General features: G+C 43.0%; 1 protein-coding gene across 2 annotated transcripts in view; it reads right to left on the reverse strand.

Moving 5' to 3' along the window:
• Positions 1–16,867, reverse strand: part of LOC117002510 (contactin-6-like) — a 122,648-nt gene that overhangs the window by 12,523 nt on the left and 93,258 nt on the right. For both annotated transcript variants that reach the window (XM_033071692.2, XM_033071691.2), the window contains exons 12-16: positions 5,597–5,724; positions 3,259–3,434; positions 2,799–2,916; positions 1,833–1,991; positions 1,592–1,741 (exon numbers count right to left, since the gene is read on the reverse strand). In XM_033071692.2, the coding sequence (XP_032927583.1) occupies positions 1,592–1,741; positions 1,833–1,991; positions 2,799–2,916; positions 3,259–3,434; positions 5,597–5,724 (731 nt within the window). The remainder of the gene's footprint in view (positions 1–1,591; positions 1,742–1,832; positions 1,992–2,798; positions 2,917–3,258; positions 3,435–5,596; positions 5,725–16,867) is intronic.

Consider the following 16,867-nt stretch of genomic DNA (forward strand, 5'->3'; position numbering starts at 1 on the left):
ATCTTCCTTGTGTTATTGCCATGATAAATAACAATAATTTTATTGTTTCTTTCTCCTCGTCGCCCCAGTCTGGTGAATCCCTCTAACAAATAAATAAATAAAAGTTTTAAAAGATGAAAGCTTTCACTGCCTGTCTGGTATTAAATATCCCACTTTACAAAGCCCCACGGTGGTAACAGCAACAAAAACCTTCTCAAGATTAATTCAGTCTTTGTGATCAATCATGCAATGGAGAATATTCATTTGAGATATTCTACTGGGAAATTTTAAAAATCTGATCTCCTCTGGAAGGTGCTGGGAGTTGGAACTAGATGATCTTTAAGGTCCCTACAAATCCAAACCATTCTGGGATTCTATTCCCAGAAACAAATGGATTCCATGTTCTAAAAGAAATGTATTTTCTTCTGTATAATGTGCAATACTGTATTTTGAGTTCTGTCCTGAAATGCAGCTGGCCAAACTTCAGAGCTTGGTAAATGAGATAAACAGAGAAGACAAAGTGGATTGTAAAAGCTGCTTCCATTTTACTGCTTTCCATCCTATAAACACTGATTTTATAGGTGGGAGAGAGTTGATAAGCAGGGGGCTGGGAGGAACATAAAACAAACCAAAGGTTTGGGCTGCAAATAAATGGTGCCAAACTGAGCAGGTCAAAGGGCTGGCAGTGTTGGTCACGCAAGAATGAGGCAGCTTCCCATGAGGTTCCAAGATCCCAGGAGATAAAAGAGTAAAGGTCAGACAGACAGACAGACAGACAGACAGAAAGGGTTCCACTCTGGAGTCAGTAGAAGCTGTTGGTTTCACTGGGCTTTGGATACTGCCATTTATTTCCTCCAATATCTGAAGTTAAAATTATCTTATTCCTCCTGATACTCAGGTATCAAACACCTCTGCAGCCAAGGGACTTTCAGAGAGTGGAATTATCATTTCAAGAGCAAGTCCCTGAGCAGGGTAAAAACTTGGATTTAACTGGGGGAACAACAATTTTTCTCCCCAGTTGCTTGAGTGAAAGGTTGGTTGGGACACACCAAAGCGAGGAACATAGGTTATCTCCTGCTTTTATCATGGAATGCCAGAATGGTTTGGGTTGGGACCTTGAAGGCCGTGGGCAGGGACACCTTCCACTATCCCAGGTGCTCCAAGCCCCATCTGCCGGCTGGGAACCAAGAAAGCAGCCAGGATTTTTCTCAGGCTGCTCGAGCTTTGCTCTCAGGCTTCTCAAGGATGAGAACTCAAAACAAAGATTAAACATGTACCTGACTCTATTCACAGAGTGTGTTTCCAAAGGGGTGTCCACTCCTCTGCACAATGAACTGTCTGTAAATTGTTTTGCACCATGTATACTATTTAAACCTATGACTTCCTTGAATAAATGCTCTTTCTTGCTCTTGTAAGAGAGTGCCATGTTACTGTGACCATCACCACTCTAGGAACCACACACAGTAACACCCATCCAGTGACGTGTCCATGTGGAACACATTGATTCCCTGCCTGTGCAACCGAGCCAACAACCCTGTAGGAATGAGTGGCTCTGCTGCAGTGACATTCCAAGAGTTGAGAGCTGGGAACAGTGTCAGAAGCAAGGCCTTACCTGCAGCTTTGGTTCTCAGCAGAGCCGAGGGGCTGCTGGGCTCCCCGATCCCAACGCTGTTGCTGGCCACCACCCGGAACTCGTACTCAACCCAGGGGCTCAGATCCACCACGGTGGCCCTGTGAGTCCTGCCATTAATGACCTCGGGAGCTGGAGGCAAACATGACACCAACAATGGATTTTTGAGGTAATTGGTGATATGACAAAATAGAAAATCCGAGGCAAGTCTCAAATTGCTCACCTGTGGCCACCGCCTGCCATCCCACCGAGAAGGGAGTCCTGGTCTGGACACTGTAGATCTGCACTGGGCTGTTGTTATCTGCTCCAGGCTTCCAGGATAGCCCAGCAGTCGTGCTAGAAACATGTTCAACTTTAACATCTTCTGGTGGACCTGGGGGGCCTGACACGATCAGCATTTTCAGAGGAAGGCATTGGGAAGAGAAGATTCACGCTGGAATGGGTTGGGCAACTCTTACTTTGTCAAGGCAGAGGAATTATTCATGAAGCTGCAGTGTCATAAAAGCTGCACAATCCCTAAATGATGGCTCCATGCCTGGATTACATTTTTATGAGTCAGGAAAATTAATGTCTTGATGTTGCTAACATGGAAACTACAAACAAAGGAATGATTTCTTTTTTTGTGTCTGACAAAGAAAGGCACCCAATGCTGTCTTGTGTTGAACCATTGAACATTCTGAGAATTCCTACTGAATTCAATCAAAACTGAGGTTCACTAAGAATGCAGGATGGTGCACTACACAGATTTCTGATTTCTCTTAGGGTTTACAGATCTGCTCCCATGACAGCATTTCCTCACTGCTGGCAGTAAAAAGCTGAGTTAGAAAATATTATTTCATATTATCTCCAAATAGGGGAAAGGAATGAGGTCTTTTGATTTTCCCAGCCTGCACAGTGACCCAGAGATGCCTGAAGGAAATAACAACACTGCTGAGATTAGAAGATTTCCCTCAGATCTGTGTGGCCCAAATTTTTTGCCAAAGAGAGCAGGGCAGAACTGCAGAGGTTTCCCTGGGCTGGCAGAGCACCAGGATCATGCTGGCCACAATTTTGGGGCTTAGAGTAAAAGAAAGAAAACATTTCACTATTGAGATATGGAATTGACATCCTAGGAACCATTTAAACAACAGCTGATGTTAAGAATTCCTAATTCCTCTAGAAGATGTGTGTGTCTCCCTCGCAGACATACCTCTCACAATTACATCTGCTGCTGCAGATTGACTGTCCAAAGAAGTTTGCACCATGCACGTGTATTTCCCAGAATGATGCAGCTGAATATTTCTTATCATCAAATCCCCAGCAGATTCCTGGAGAGACAAAAAAAAATTAAAAAACCAAACAACACAAAACTAATCACTCACAACATGCTTTCCATACTGGGCATTTTTATAAATTGCTCAATATTAATAAAAAATTCAGCTTTTAAATTAAAATATTCATAGCTATCATCAGTTTCTTTCATGGGGACATTTTTATTATGGCTTCACAAATAACTCAAGTGCCTTTATGAAATTTAGGGAAGAAAAATAAATGGTTGCAGCCCTTGTAAAGAAACAGTGATTTGCCAGGCATCTCAACAGAATTATGATAAACATTTGCATCATGTAAAGACTGTGGCAGGGTTTCACTGAGGAGTTTGGGAAACTCACCCTTCCAATCCTTTCAAAGTGATGGATTCCTCTGCTGAAATCAATTCTCTGGCCATTGAATGACCAGGAGAACAGCACGTCCAGGGAGGGGTCGTGGGACACCTGGCATGGCAGGACAATGCTCTCTCCAACTGTGGCATCTGTGTCACAGGGGGGAATAGTGATCACAGTCCTTTCTGAGGAGACAGAAAAATGAGATCTTTTTAATTAAAATGCTTATAAAAATAGCAGTTATTGTACCATTTGGGAAATTATTTCAAATTGGTCCAAATGCTCTGTAATAAAGGGAATTCTCTCTAATGTAGTGGCAGCACCAGCCCCACGACCATGTTGTGTGCCTGAGAGTGAGCAGATGTGAGAGGAACACCCTCAATTAATTTATATTTGTATTTATATTTATATTTGTACATGTATTTGCAGTTATATTTATATTTGTATTTTTATTTAATTATTTATACTAGGAACACCCTAAATTAGTTTATATATTTTTTATTTTTATATTTATTTATTTTTATTTTTATTTTTATTTTTATTTTTTATTTTTATTTTTGTTTTTATTTTTGTTTTTATTTTTATATTATTTATATAAGGAACACCCTAAATCGTATTACTTCATAAAACCCATAATCAATAGTTATGATTTCAGTCAAAGGTACAGATTCCTCTTAAAATCATGCTTGTGGTTCTTCAAACTTGAAGAATTCTCTCCAAAAACTGGAGGAAAAGCAAAATTGCTGTTCATCTCCACTTACTTTAGGCATCAACATGTTTAATCTACATTAATGTCAGTGGTACTTTACCCCACAGCACTACCCAAGTTGCATCTTCAAAGAAGTTCCCAGGCAGGAAAATTATTTATTTGATAATTTTTAACCCATGAGATGGAGACCCAAACTTGCAGCTCTTCTGAAGGGAAGGAAATGGGTTTCTGTGGCTCCAGTTCTGTTGATGTGAGTGGCAGACAGATTAGAGATAACAACCACCTTGTTGTGAGCAATTCCCTTGAATAAAGCTTTTGTGCATGGAAGTGTTATCAAGTGGTGAGGACTTAGACACATGTAGAAAATGAGAGCAGAATCTCTTCAACAATATTAATGTGATCTAAAAATAATGGGGGAGGAGGAGAAGGAAACGTGCATGAGCTGGGTTAGCTCAATGCTCATCACAGCTTCACTCCAGAATTTAAGTGATTCTTAAATCACAGAGTTCTGGAATGGTTTGGGTTGGAAGGGACCTTAAATCCCACCCAGAGCCACCCCTGCCATGGCAGGGACACCTCCCACTGTCCCAGGCTGCTCCTGGCCTTGGACACTGCTTTCAGCATCAGAAACCTCCTTTACTATTGGCCTGAACCTGTTTATCTCCACCAAATAAATATTGAAAACTGTCCTTTTGGGAATTACACTGGGTTTGGGCATGAGGTGTGTTTTTTAGTAGTGATAACAAAAAATAAATGAATTTATTATGGTATTCCCATCCTTTTGCACATCTTGTTGTATCCTCCTCATCCCCACTAATGCAGAATGTTCACTTGGGTGATATCTTTTAAATTCTTTTATGGGCTTGTGCTCAAAACTTCTACCTCAAATACTTTTAAAAGCTTCTTAAAGGCTCTTGGTTCTGCCTTATCCATCTATCTTGCTTAGCAAACATGCATTATATGGCAAACCCCATTCCAGAGGAGAAAAGAGGGGAGATGTGAGTGCTGGAGGTGTAATAAAGACTTCTCCCACAAAAAATAAACAACTCAATGAGCAGCAATAAACTTAATTTGCACATTAGCTATGCTTTCCCAAGTTCTGACATTTCAGTTGAAAATAATGCTGAAGCAATGAGGCCTATAATTGAACAGCCCAAACTTCTCCAGAGGGGAAACAAAAACAAATGTTCCCTGCAAACAAGATCATTTTTATACCATGTTGTTACTCGGTGCTTTAATAAACTTCATAAATGCCAAACGCAATAATTTTTTTCCCATGTTTTAATGGGGTTTTCCCGTATTGCCACAATGTCTGGGACATGTGAAAGGGGGCAGGAGCTTGATGAAGTCAGAGCTGCTGGAACCCTGAATTCTTGGTGTTCTGTTGCTGGCTGTGCTGCAGCACCAGCTCAGGCCACACTTGGAGCTGTATCAGTGCTAATTGCTAATTGCTCTGTCAGAGAGTGAATATTAAAAAGATTTTTTTGCCAGATGCAAAGTTAAGGAGGAGGTCACACTGCAGGCTACAGAAACCATTCTGATAGTGCTGAAAAAAAGAGTTACAAAATCAGAAAAATCAGAGAATCTTGGGTTGGAAGGGTCTTTAAAGCTCCACAAAAGAAGGAAATTCTGAAATACCTTTCACAATCAGGTTCCCTGAGTTCCTGGCAGTTCCAAACTGGTTTGTGGCTACACAGGTGTAAACCCCAGCATCCACCCTGGAGATGTTGGAGATCCTGAGGCTGCCATCCTCCAGGAGCATCACCCTGGGGGAACACAAACAAAATGGAATCCCAGAACCCCAGAATGGTTTGGGTTTTTGTTAAAGCTCATCCCACACCCTGCTGTGGACTGGGACACCTTTCACCATCCCCAAACTCCATCCAACCTGGCTTGGAAACTTCCAGGGACGGGGAATCCACAGCTTTCCTGGGCAACAATAGAAAAACAAATAAAACAGACTTCTGGCAGAGGAATAGTAACAGAAAGGCAGTGCTACTTTTAATATTTAAATGTTTCCATTCTGGTTTTTCTCTTCTACAGCAAACTGAATGTGTGTTAACCAATTTTCACCTCTACTGCTTAGCAATTTCTATATTAGAAATGTTTTATTGGGGATCATTCACTTTTCCAGGTGACTTTCTTACAGCAAAATCTGGAAACTCAAGAAAAAGTCGAAAAACTCAACTTGCTACTTATTTGTGTTCTATTTTACTGGGGTTTTTTTTGTTTGTTTTTTTTTTTAACAGATCCCAGTGCTCCTAAGCCAAGCTGAGGTCATGTGTGAGCCCAGCTGCCTGTGGAGCTCTGTCAGGATTATTAAAAGATATTATCAGCCTGGCTGAGATGCTCAAATGCCACCTCACGAGCTAAGGAGCCAAATCAAATCCATCACTGTCTCACAGGGCCCTCAAACCACCCTGGAGTCCCTGAGTTGTTTATACCAGTTTGCAAAGGATTGGGGAAATTGCACTTAATGGTAATTTCAGGACCACTCCTGGGTTTTATGGACAAAACTAATTTTTAGGCTTGTTAATATTTTTTTTTTAATCTTAATGAGGTGCTTTGGGATGTAAGTCAGGACAAGGATTGGATATTATTTCCTTGGATAAGCCCTCACTCTGTGCCTGGCACCCTTCTGCTGTCACATACAAGGCCAGGACTTCAGGATTCTACAGAATCACACAGAACACACATCTAAAAGTGGAGGATTTTCAAATCAAAGCTGAACTAGCAATGAACTTTAGCACAGAAATTATTATTCTGTAATATTTTTTTTTTTTTTTTTCCCAGTTCTTCAACTTCCACCTGCTGTACCTGGTAAATGTGGGACTTGAAAACGGTTTTTTTTTTCTGAGTTTAGAAGAAAATGTAAGACATTAAGGTCCTGGAAGTTTCATAAAAATGGGGTCACGGTCTCTATGTACATCTCCTCTTGCCACTAAGCTCAGTCTTCAATAGGCTTCAGAGAATCTGTACCCAAATGCCACATTTCCTTACACAAAAAAAAATTCAGTGTAAGCCACAACTCCACAGGAAACCAGGCTCCATTCATTCACAGCAGCACTGCATCATTTTTTACATCCCTCATTTAATTGACATTTAACTCTGATACAAGGCTCCTTTCATAAAATAGAAAATATCTAATTCATGCATCACAGCTTGGGTATTTAATATTTATTACTAACAACATAAGATTGGGTGATGTACTGAATTATTAAAGGAAATGAACAATCACAAGAGCAGAAGCTGGAGCTGGCAGTAGCATCAGAACCATTAAACACACAAAAAAAACCCATCACAGTGTGTTTCTGTTTGCCATTCTGGCATTTGTACATTTGTAACTGCAAGTGGAACACGCATCAGACCCCGTCCTGCTCCTGTCACACCCTCCCAGCATCTCAGCTGGGAAGGAGAGGCACTAAAATTGGATTTATGGTGATCTTCTCACTCCTACCCCCCTAATTTCATGTGTCCCACATTCATCTGAGCTTTCCCTGCACACAGATCTGCTCCTGAGCAGGGCAAGGTGGGTTCAGGGCTGAGCAGAGATGTCCCTGTGGTGCTGGGCACACTTCATGGGGAAGGGATTCAGTGAAAAATCTTTGTTTCCTTGGCAATGATCACCAGGTGCTGCAGCACTCTGGGTTTGCCACTCGTGGTACAGTGAGGAAACAGGTTCAGGTTTAATAATCCATGGTTCTGAACCACAGCAGAGCACAACAGGGAGAAGCAAAGTCCCCTCCTCAATACAGTGATGTACCAGCTGAAGGATGTTTTTTGGATAAGGAAGGATGAATGGTTGTACCAGGGGAGGGTCAGGTTGGATTTTTGGGAAGGGTTCTTCCCCCAGAGGGTGCTGGCACTGCCCAGGCTCCCCAGGGAATGGGAACATTCCCGAGGCTGCCACAGCTCCAGGAGAGTTTGGAAAATCCTCCCAGGGATGTCCAGGGTGGGATTTGGGGTGTTTGTGCAGGGCAGGGGGTGGATCTTGGCACCTGAGGCAGCGTTTCTGATCCTTGTGGGTCCCTTCCAGCTCAGGATATTCCATGAATCTGTGATCCCAGGAGCTAAGCTGGTGTCACCCCTGTGCATCAACACAGGAGCCCTGGGTCCTCTCCCTCTGTGTGGGGACACACCTGTGACTGCTCCAAAGGCAGCTTTGAACATGAAGAAACATTTCCAAGTATTCCCCTTATGCCTCTGCAATATTTTTGGCATTAATGATGCGTTTCCTCCCATCAGCTTCCACCAACTACCAGACAAAGTGATAAAACAGGGGATGCAAGTGGCTGGGTAACACATGGTGTCCATCAAACAGTATCCAAAGAGATTCCAGTGTGAATCAGCAAACATTCATCAATTTGGTACCTGAATAATAATTCATAACAAGCCACCTCAGTGCCTTTCTCTCCATCAAATATTGATGACCTGTTACTTTTACTGCAGTTGCACCTACAGGTTTTTCGGTGCAAATTAAAATCCAGAAGTGGCATGAAGCAAAAAAAAAAATAAAAAAGAAAATCTCCATCCACAAAGGCTTCAATGTAGGTAAATACACAAGGAAAAAAAACAGTCTGTAAAATACAGAATAGCAACGGGGAGAAGCTTTGAAAGCTCAATCTTAACCTCTGTGGATTGTGGTTACAGCTTTTTCACTGAAGTTTGGTCATGCCTCAGATTTTTCATCCCTGTATTCTTCAGGATGAATTGAGACCTTGATAATTCCCATCTCTCTCATTTAGCAACTAAGAGGGGTTTGTACCCACTCAGGAGCTGACAGTGTCACGTTTGATCTGAAGAAAAGCTGTTCTGAAACAATATTTCAATGGGTGGGCAGGCTGAGGATGGAATGGCTCTTTCAATGGATCAAAACAGAGCTCAGCAGAGAGAAAATCTGCTAAATAAAAGCTCCTGAGCTGTTTGAAACAGGTCAGGCTACCTAACAACAATTAGAGCGAGCAGTAAATAAGATACTCAGGCAGAATTTGTGTAAGAGACAAAGGACTCCAGAGTGGTTTAGTGGGGAAGGGAATTTAAAAAAGGAGAAATTTCCAGCTGTCCTGAAGTCATTGTCAGGAGAGGGATGGGAAGACAGCAGAAAATCAAGATGATGTGTTTCAAATGCAAGAAGAGAAACAACAATGCCCTGTGAAATGGTGCCCCAGGTGCCAAGAACAGCAAAGGTGCCCTGAACTCCCCAGAGGCACAGCTCTGTGCCCTGGCTGGGTCCAGAGGGGCTGCACTTGGTCCTCTCCCATTTCTCTCTCAAAGCAGGGAGCTGTGATGCACAAGGCAATGGGAATATTGCCTTTAGTGGGCTCGGGATCAAGCTCTGACAAATGGCTTAAAAAGAAGCTGTGAAAGGCACGTCTCACCTGCTGAAAGGCTCGCTGGAAACCATTCCTTTTCACAACATTTGAGGCTGTGTGAAGGCTATAGATAATAATTCTTAGCAGCTGCACCACAAGACAAGGCAGTTCCAAGTGCTGTGATGAGACAGAAAAGTTTAACTTGTCCAACACAATGCAAGGAGAATATTTTGTCTGCCAGGAAAGCTGGACTTCTCTCAATAAGTAAATAAGTGCCTGTCAAAGGACCAAGAGCACAAGATCTGAAGCAGATCTGATAAATGCAGTGCTGTGGAAGGAGGAGGAGAAGGAAGGACTCAGGACCCAGATGTTCATAAAACTTTGAGCAGCAAGGGATTGCTTAAGCACAGGCCTAACTTTAGGCTCGCATCTCCAACTTACAGAATGCTTAAATCCTGATCAGATCCTGCTGCCTCCAGATGAAAATCCCGTTCCTATTCATGCAAACTAGGAATACTCAGAAATATTATTGCACATAGAATCATGGAATGGGTTTGGTTGGGTTGAGTTGGGTTGGGTTTGGTTGGGTTGGGTTGGGTTGGATTGTGTTGGAAGGGGTTTTAAACACCCAATTCCATGGCCAGGGACACCTTCTAACATCCCAGGCTGCTCCAAGCTCCATCCAGCCTGGCTTTGGGCACTGCCAGGGATCCAGGGGCAGCCACAGCTGCTCTGAGCACCCTGTGCCACTGTTTTGTCACAGCAATGTAAAATATTTCTTCCTCATTCCTAATCTAACATGATCCTCTTTAACTTTAAAGCCATCAGATATAAATATTGAAGTTCCCCTCTGAGTGAGTCCATCAGATGAGATGAGCACCATGTGCAGGAAGGGAAAACAAACATTTCTGCTGGAGGCAGAGCTCCGTGTGATGTTCAAAAAGAAGAGTTTGCAAAGTTTGTGCAGGAGCCACGAGGCTGTGGGGAAGAGGTGAGAGCTCATTAAAATTGTCACACATACTTTTTAAGTAAAGAACTTGAGAAATCAAGCAGGGATGATAGGTACAGCTTTTAATTAACCAGGCCAAACAAACCAGCTCCGAACGTGTTGTCTCATGTGAACAAAAGATTGTTGATGGCTATTTGCTTTGATCTTAAGAGCATGAAAGAATAATATGTATTTAACAAGGCTGATAGAAGAAATAAAATCTGAGAAAAGAAAGAGGTGTCAAGTCATTAGATTTAAAAGTGCAGAGCTTTGTGCACAGCTGCATTGTTCAGCCAGTGTGTTTTGTGGGAGGGGGGGATGTTAATTCATGGATATGAAATGCACAGATTCAAACACCAAAGGGCTTTGAAATCCCCATCAAAATCTTGAGCTGGCTCAGTGTAAAACTGGGTGAATTCTGCAGGTTTCAGCACTGCCAGAAGGGCAGCTCTCCCTTCAAGGGTGTAATTCTTCTCCAAATAAAGTAACCCTGATACTTCATAAAGATTCCCTCTCCTTGTCTCCTGTCTGCCTCTAACATCTGACACCTCCCAGAGTTACTGAAGCCTCATCAGGCTCTGTGCTGATAAAAAGGGAGGAATCTGGATCTGATGAAATCAGAGGCAAAGTAATTTTTATTATCTGAGAAATCCGATTTGAAACCATGTCTGCCCAGCCTCCCTTTGCTGCTCAGGCACAAACCCCTCTTCATTTCCAGGCTGTGCAAAGATATATTGTTTATAAATTTCTCCAGACATGCTGCCAGACACTGAGACAATATCTGACTCCTCTAATTTTACCAAGATTGAGGAGCAGGAGAGGCTGCATTAAAAACTACAAAGGGAAGTGAGTGAGGGGCAGAAAGATGAGCACAACTCTCGGGTGACTGGGAATTAGCAGTGATTTATGCAGATGGAAATGTGAGCAAAGTTTGGCTGAGTGAATGACTTGTCCCTGCTGCTGACAGCCCTGGTATTTTTGAAAAGGTCCCACTGAATCCCATCTGAGATCTGACTGTCTGTATCATATGTTAATGATCTTTGTACCTGTTTATTCTATTCTGAGCATAATTTGTATGCTAATGGTGTTGCCATTTAATAAACTGTGCTTAAAAGATTTTCCTTATCTGCATGCTGATATAAATGAGCTTCAGGGTTGACTGACAATTAACTGGAAATCAAATAAATGCCATTATAATATTTTAACTATTTGGATCAAAACAAAATTACACAATCCAGCTGAATAGTCTTATTAAAATATTGCAGAAAAAAATATTATTAGAAATTGCAAAACGTGATGCTACAACTCTTCCATCCTATTTCTTAATATTCTATTTCTTAAAATTCTCCTCACTTCCTAAAAATAGAATTATTTTTGCATCAAATCCCTGCAATTGGGACCACAAATATTTATTTATGCAAATATATACAGCCATCCAAACTGAGCTATACTCCATCCTAGAGATTCCAGAGAAAACACAGGATTTTCAGGAGCTGCTACTGCCTTTAACACAAAATAGCAAAAATTGTTTTACCCTGTCTGTAACGCACTCAAGGATTAAATGTGAGGCAGATGTTCCTCTGTGATGGCCAAAGAAAAAAGTGACAAAAACACCCTGTGCCCAAATGTCTCGTGGAGATACATCCCAGAACTGGCAGCCAGGGAACACTGGGCAACAGCACCTCTGTGTGTATGGCAAAGAAAAGCAGAAAAGGAACAGAACTGCCAAATGAAACAGCTGCCAACTTCTTTATCCTCCAAGTTCTGCTGGTTTTATGAAATCTTTGTAGCTCCACCACATCAGACAAAAGCTCTTTCAGCACAGGATGGCATGGCCACACTGCCACTATTCTAATCCCAGCATTAATCATCATTTTTATGATCCAGACACTATCAGGAGCTCTGACTCAGCCCTTCACACAACTAAATTCACTCCAGATGTAGAACTAAGCCCTTAATATGGGATTTAGCAGAATTTAAGCAGTACAGAAGGCCCTGAGTTGCCCTCTGTGTGGGAGTTTCATTCACTTGCAGGAAGCTGCTTCCCTCTCTGCTTGTCAGAACACATTTCAGAGGCACAAGAGCAATAAAACCTGCTGGGAACCTTAGAGAATTCTGTCCAGACACCAAGCAGCTGACACCAGCATGGCCTTGGTTGGATTTCAGAAACCCTGGAATGGAATCAGAGACCAAATAACCCCAAAAATAGAACCAGAGAATGCCAGGATGGTTTGGAGTGGAAGGAAACTCAAAGCTGATCCCACTCCACCCCCTGCCATGGGCAGGGATAATTTCCACTGCCTCAGGTTGCTCCAATCCCCATCCAGCCAAGGTCTCATCACCTCTAATTTCTTGTGCTGTTTGGACCTGCACAAGCTGGACAATCCTCCTGGGCTGGTGAATTTGAGCCCAGTTTGAGTGACAATGCTGGGGGCTGGGTGTGGTTCACTGAGGCTCCAGTCCCACATCCCTGCTCCAAATAGCACAGAGCAGAGGAAGTTTCTGTCTTTTTGATGTGTTAGTCACATTCTGTCACTTGTTTGTCCCTTCAGCTTTTCCTTTCCTTTTCCAGATTTCCCTTTCACTGAAAATCTGAGATTTTTAGCTCTTGTGGAAAAGGAGCAGCATTCCTCTGTCCCAAAATCCCATGGCTAAACCAGAGCTGTTTGTGGCCTCCTAAAATCTTTCATGGCCGAGGATCAGCCACGTTTCCAATGTGCTCTCACTCACATGAACATTCCCACTCCAAATGGTCCCAGAAATCCCTCCCTGGAAGATTCTTTGCTCATCATGCCTGGAAATTGCCACAATTGTCCTGTGCAGGGCCAGCACTTGGACCTTGATGCTCCTCATGGATCCTTTCCAATCTGGACACTCTGTGATTGCTTTTTAATCAATCTGACTTTATATCACCTCTCCAACACACCTTGATCTATTCCCTCTAAGGTTACACCTGCTCTGAGAACTCTCTGGGGACCAGAATCTTTGATTTGGTGCCTGTGCAGCAAATTTGGAGTAGATTTTCCAAATTTAGTGAAGGTTTTTCAAATCTGATGCATGCTTTCCAAATTTGGTGCAGGTTTTCCAAATTTAGTGAAGGTTTTTCAAATTTGGTGCAGGTTTTCCAAATTTGGGCCATGTTTTCTAAATCTGGAGCTGGCTTTACAAATTCAGTGAATTTTTTTGAATCTGATATATGTTTTCCAATTTCGGACCATGTTTTCCAAATTTAGTGCATGCTTTCCAAATCTGGTGCAGGTTTTCCAAATTTAGGACTTGTTTTCTAAATTTGTAGCAGGTTTTCTAAATTTGGTGCATGCTTTCCAAATTTGGGAGATATTTTCCAATCTTGGTGCATGTTTTCCAAATTTGCTGCATGCTTTCCGAATCTGATGCATGCTTTCCAAATTTACTGCATGTTTTCTAAATTTTATGCAGTTTTCCAAATTTGGTGCCTATTTTCCAAATCTGGTGCATGTTTTCCACATTTGGAGCATGTTTTCCACCCACATTGGCATTTTGGATGCTGCAGCAATGCTCCCAGCAGCAGCAATGTGCATGGCAGCACATTGGACTGGAAGAGAAGCACTCAAGGTTGCATCCTCTCATTACTTTTTTTTTTCCCCTGCAAGCTTCTAACTAGGAATCCTGATTCCCAGCCTGCTCTGTGGAAAATTGCAGTGAGAATATCTGGATTTGGATGGAGCCCTGAACACCCAGCAGGAAATGTGCAGGGAGCAGGGACAGGCAGGAGCACTCAGTGGGGTTTGGATTATTGCAATTCCTGGGGCAGGGAGGAGTGCCAGATTTCCTGCAGGACAGCCCCTTGGAAAGGCTCCCCTGGACAAGGCTGCTGTGACTTGAGTGGGAACAATTTCAAATTGCATTAGAGAGGTGTCCTGCAGAGGGGAGCTGTAATAAATCCTTCTCTTTTTTCACGTGAGAACATCTGCTTCATTTATTTCCTCCATGTTCAAATTATCTGGTGTGCTAAACCCTGGCACTGAGCACTCAGCAGTACAGGGTGGAATTGGGTTTATTGGCTTGTGAAGCTCTCCAGGAAGAGAGAAAAGAAAGGAAAAGCCCTTTTTTGCTGTTTTTTTCCTGCACCAAAATCCTCTGGCTGCTGCCTGGGTCAGGTAGCAATGGGGGTCCCCTCCTGCCTCCTCCTGCAGTGCCTTGACTTCAAATGGAAACAAAACAGAGACACAAGAAAGGGAAAAAACAAAGGAAAATGAGATAAAGAAGGAAAAATAAGGCATTTCTTTTTTTCTTCCCATCACCTGTGCTCGTTCTTCCTTCTCCTTATCTCCCTCCTCATCTTTCAGTGAAGTTTTCAATTCCCCTGCCTCCATCCTCAGAGTGGGGAACAAGAACAAGATACCCAGAAAGGTGAAGAAGGAAAGGCTGAAGGTACTTCAGGAGAGTTTGGGGTGTTTGCTGACAGCCCTGTGGCTGTAAAAATTCCCTGAGGCCAATATCAGCCTTTGGTGATTCCTGTGGGCACTGCTGTGATGTTCCTGTTCAGGGGGCAGCTCTGGAAAATTCCTACAACCAACACCAAAACCAGACAAACCCCAAACCAGACAAACTTCCCTGCTGAGAGCAAATAAATCCTCAGTGAACACATTGGAGCTGCCTCTCCCAGTTCTCTGCAGTTCCCTTCTCTTTTCTCTCTGAAACCAGGAGCACTGTGGTGCCAGCATTGGATATTTTTAGTTATAAAATTCTTGCTGCAGCTCTCAGCATTCCCTGAGGAGTGGTGTGGTGGTGGGGTTTGTCTGGTTAGCACCAAATGTGCTGTGACTGGGGCTCCAGAGATAAAAACCACTTGTAAACAGCAACCCCAGGACTTGTGGGAGTTTTCATGTCTTAAAGAGTAACTTCAGACCAAACTCTGAAAGCAGGGGGTAAATCTGTGCTTTTGGTTCCTGTCAATCTGTTTGTAAGCAAGGAAAGGGGCTGAAGTGATTAATCAAATTTAGCAGAGGTGGAATCAATCCCATTGGTTCTCCAGGCAAAAGTGGGATTTCATCAACAGATAAGCTTCATTTGTATTCGTGTTGACTTTCAGCAGTGGTGGCTGAGATAGCTGGAATTGCTCTGATTGCTGATGCCCACACTTCAAGTGCCCTATTTAAATACTAAAATAGGAAATGAACTTCTTTACAAGCACACAGACACTGATAAGATAGAAGGGTTAAGGCATCTCATCAAAGTTATGCAAAGCTCCTCGTGGTAGAGGAGCAAGGAGGATAAAAACAGACACACACTTAATCCAGGCTTCAAAAACCAGCCTTAAAAAATAAAATAATAGCAAAATTAATATCCCATTGCTATTCACCCAGCTGCATTGCTGTAGAAAGCTGGGGATAGAATAGTAAGTTCTGGAATATCTTAAGAAAAATAGATTTTATATGGAACTTGGTACCTGTTAAAATACCTGGGGTGTTTTATGTACAAGTGAGGAAAGCAGGGTGGTTTGTGGCACTAAGCAGCCTGACAAGCAGAACTCCTCTTTGCCTGTGCTACTCATCTGCTTTGACTTCAAGGCAGCTGAAGAGTTTTTTTCAGGCACTGTGGATGGGTTTCATTCCCTCAGCTTTACTCATCTAAGTTTGGTGTCTCATTTGAGAGGGAGGCACCTGCCAAGAACAAGTAAATAACTCCCTTAGGCTGCATATTGACTTCAGCTAAAGAATAGTCAAGTGCCATCAATCTCCTCCTTTGTTAGCAGACTTGTGCAAATTTCTGAATTTTCTGTCCATTTGGTCTTGATTCCTCCCCAAGCAGATTTTTTTTTTTATTTTCAAGGATAACGGATATTGTGAAGCTGAACCAACAGCGTTGACATTCTGGTAATTGAAATGTTTCCCTGAAGTTTGCTGAACTGTCCTGACACATTTCTGCTCAAATCGCTTGGAGCTGAGACTCATTGTTTCACAGACAATGCATTTTGTGTGCTGTATTTGATCAGGGGATGGAGGGAGGACTTCTCCTGTTCACCAAACCATCCCAGGAGAAGCTGGGCTGGGAGGGATCAAAAGCATCAGAGTCCAACCCCAACAATCCCCCCTGAGCATCCCAAAATTCCTGGAGCTCTGGCAGCCTCAGGGCTGTGCCCATTCCCTGGGGAGCCTGGGGGAAGAACCTTTCCCAAAAATCCATCCCAAACCTGCCCTGGAACATCTCCAGCTGTTCCCTGTCACAGAGAACAGAGATTGGAGCTGCTGACTTTTGATCTCCCTGTTTGTCTAATTCCATCCACAGACACAAAACAATCTAAAAATAACAACAACAAAAAAAAGTTTAAATGTGTTAAAATGCTGGTGGTTTTGGAATGTGGCTGTGAGAGTGGAGGAGCAGAAGGGAAGCACAGGCTGGGGGTGGCCCAGGGGGCTCAGAGGGCGGTGGGAGAGCAGATCCTAAGGAAACCTGCAGGGTCCTGGTGTTCCCTGGCAGCAGGAGAACCCCTGGGCTCCCAGGGGCAGCTCCAAGAGCTCAGCACTTCCCAGGTAATCCCCCCACCCAGCCACAAGCTCTGCTCTGCTCTCTCTCCCCAGTGTTGATGAAGAACAGCTTCCCACCTCGTGGTTTCTCACATTTCCT

Source organism: Catharus ustulatus, chromosome 13, assembly GCF_009819885.2.
Source record: "Catharus ustulatus isolate bCatUst1 chromosome 13, bCatUst1.pri.v2, whole genome shotgun sequence".
Taxonomy (NCBI): Eukaryota; Metazoa; Chordata; class Aves; order Passeriformes; family Turdidae; genus Catharus; species Catharus ustulatus.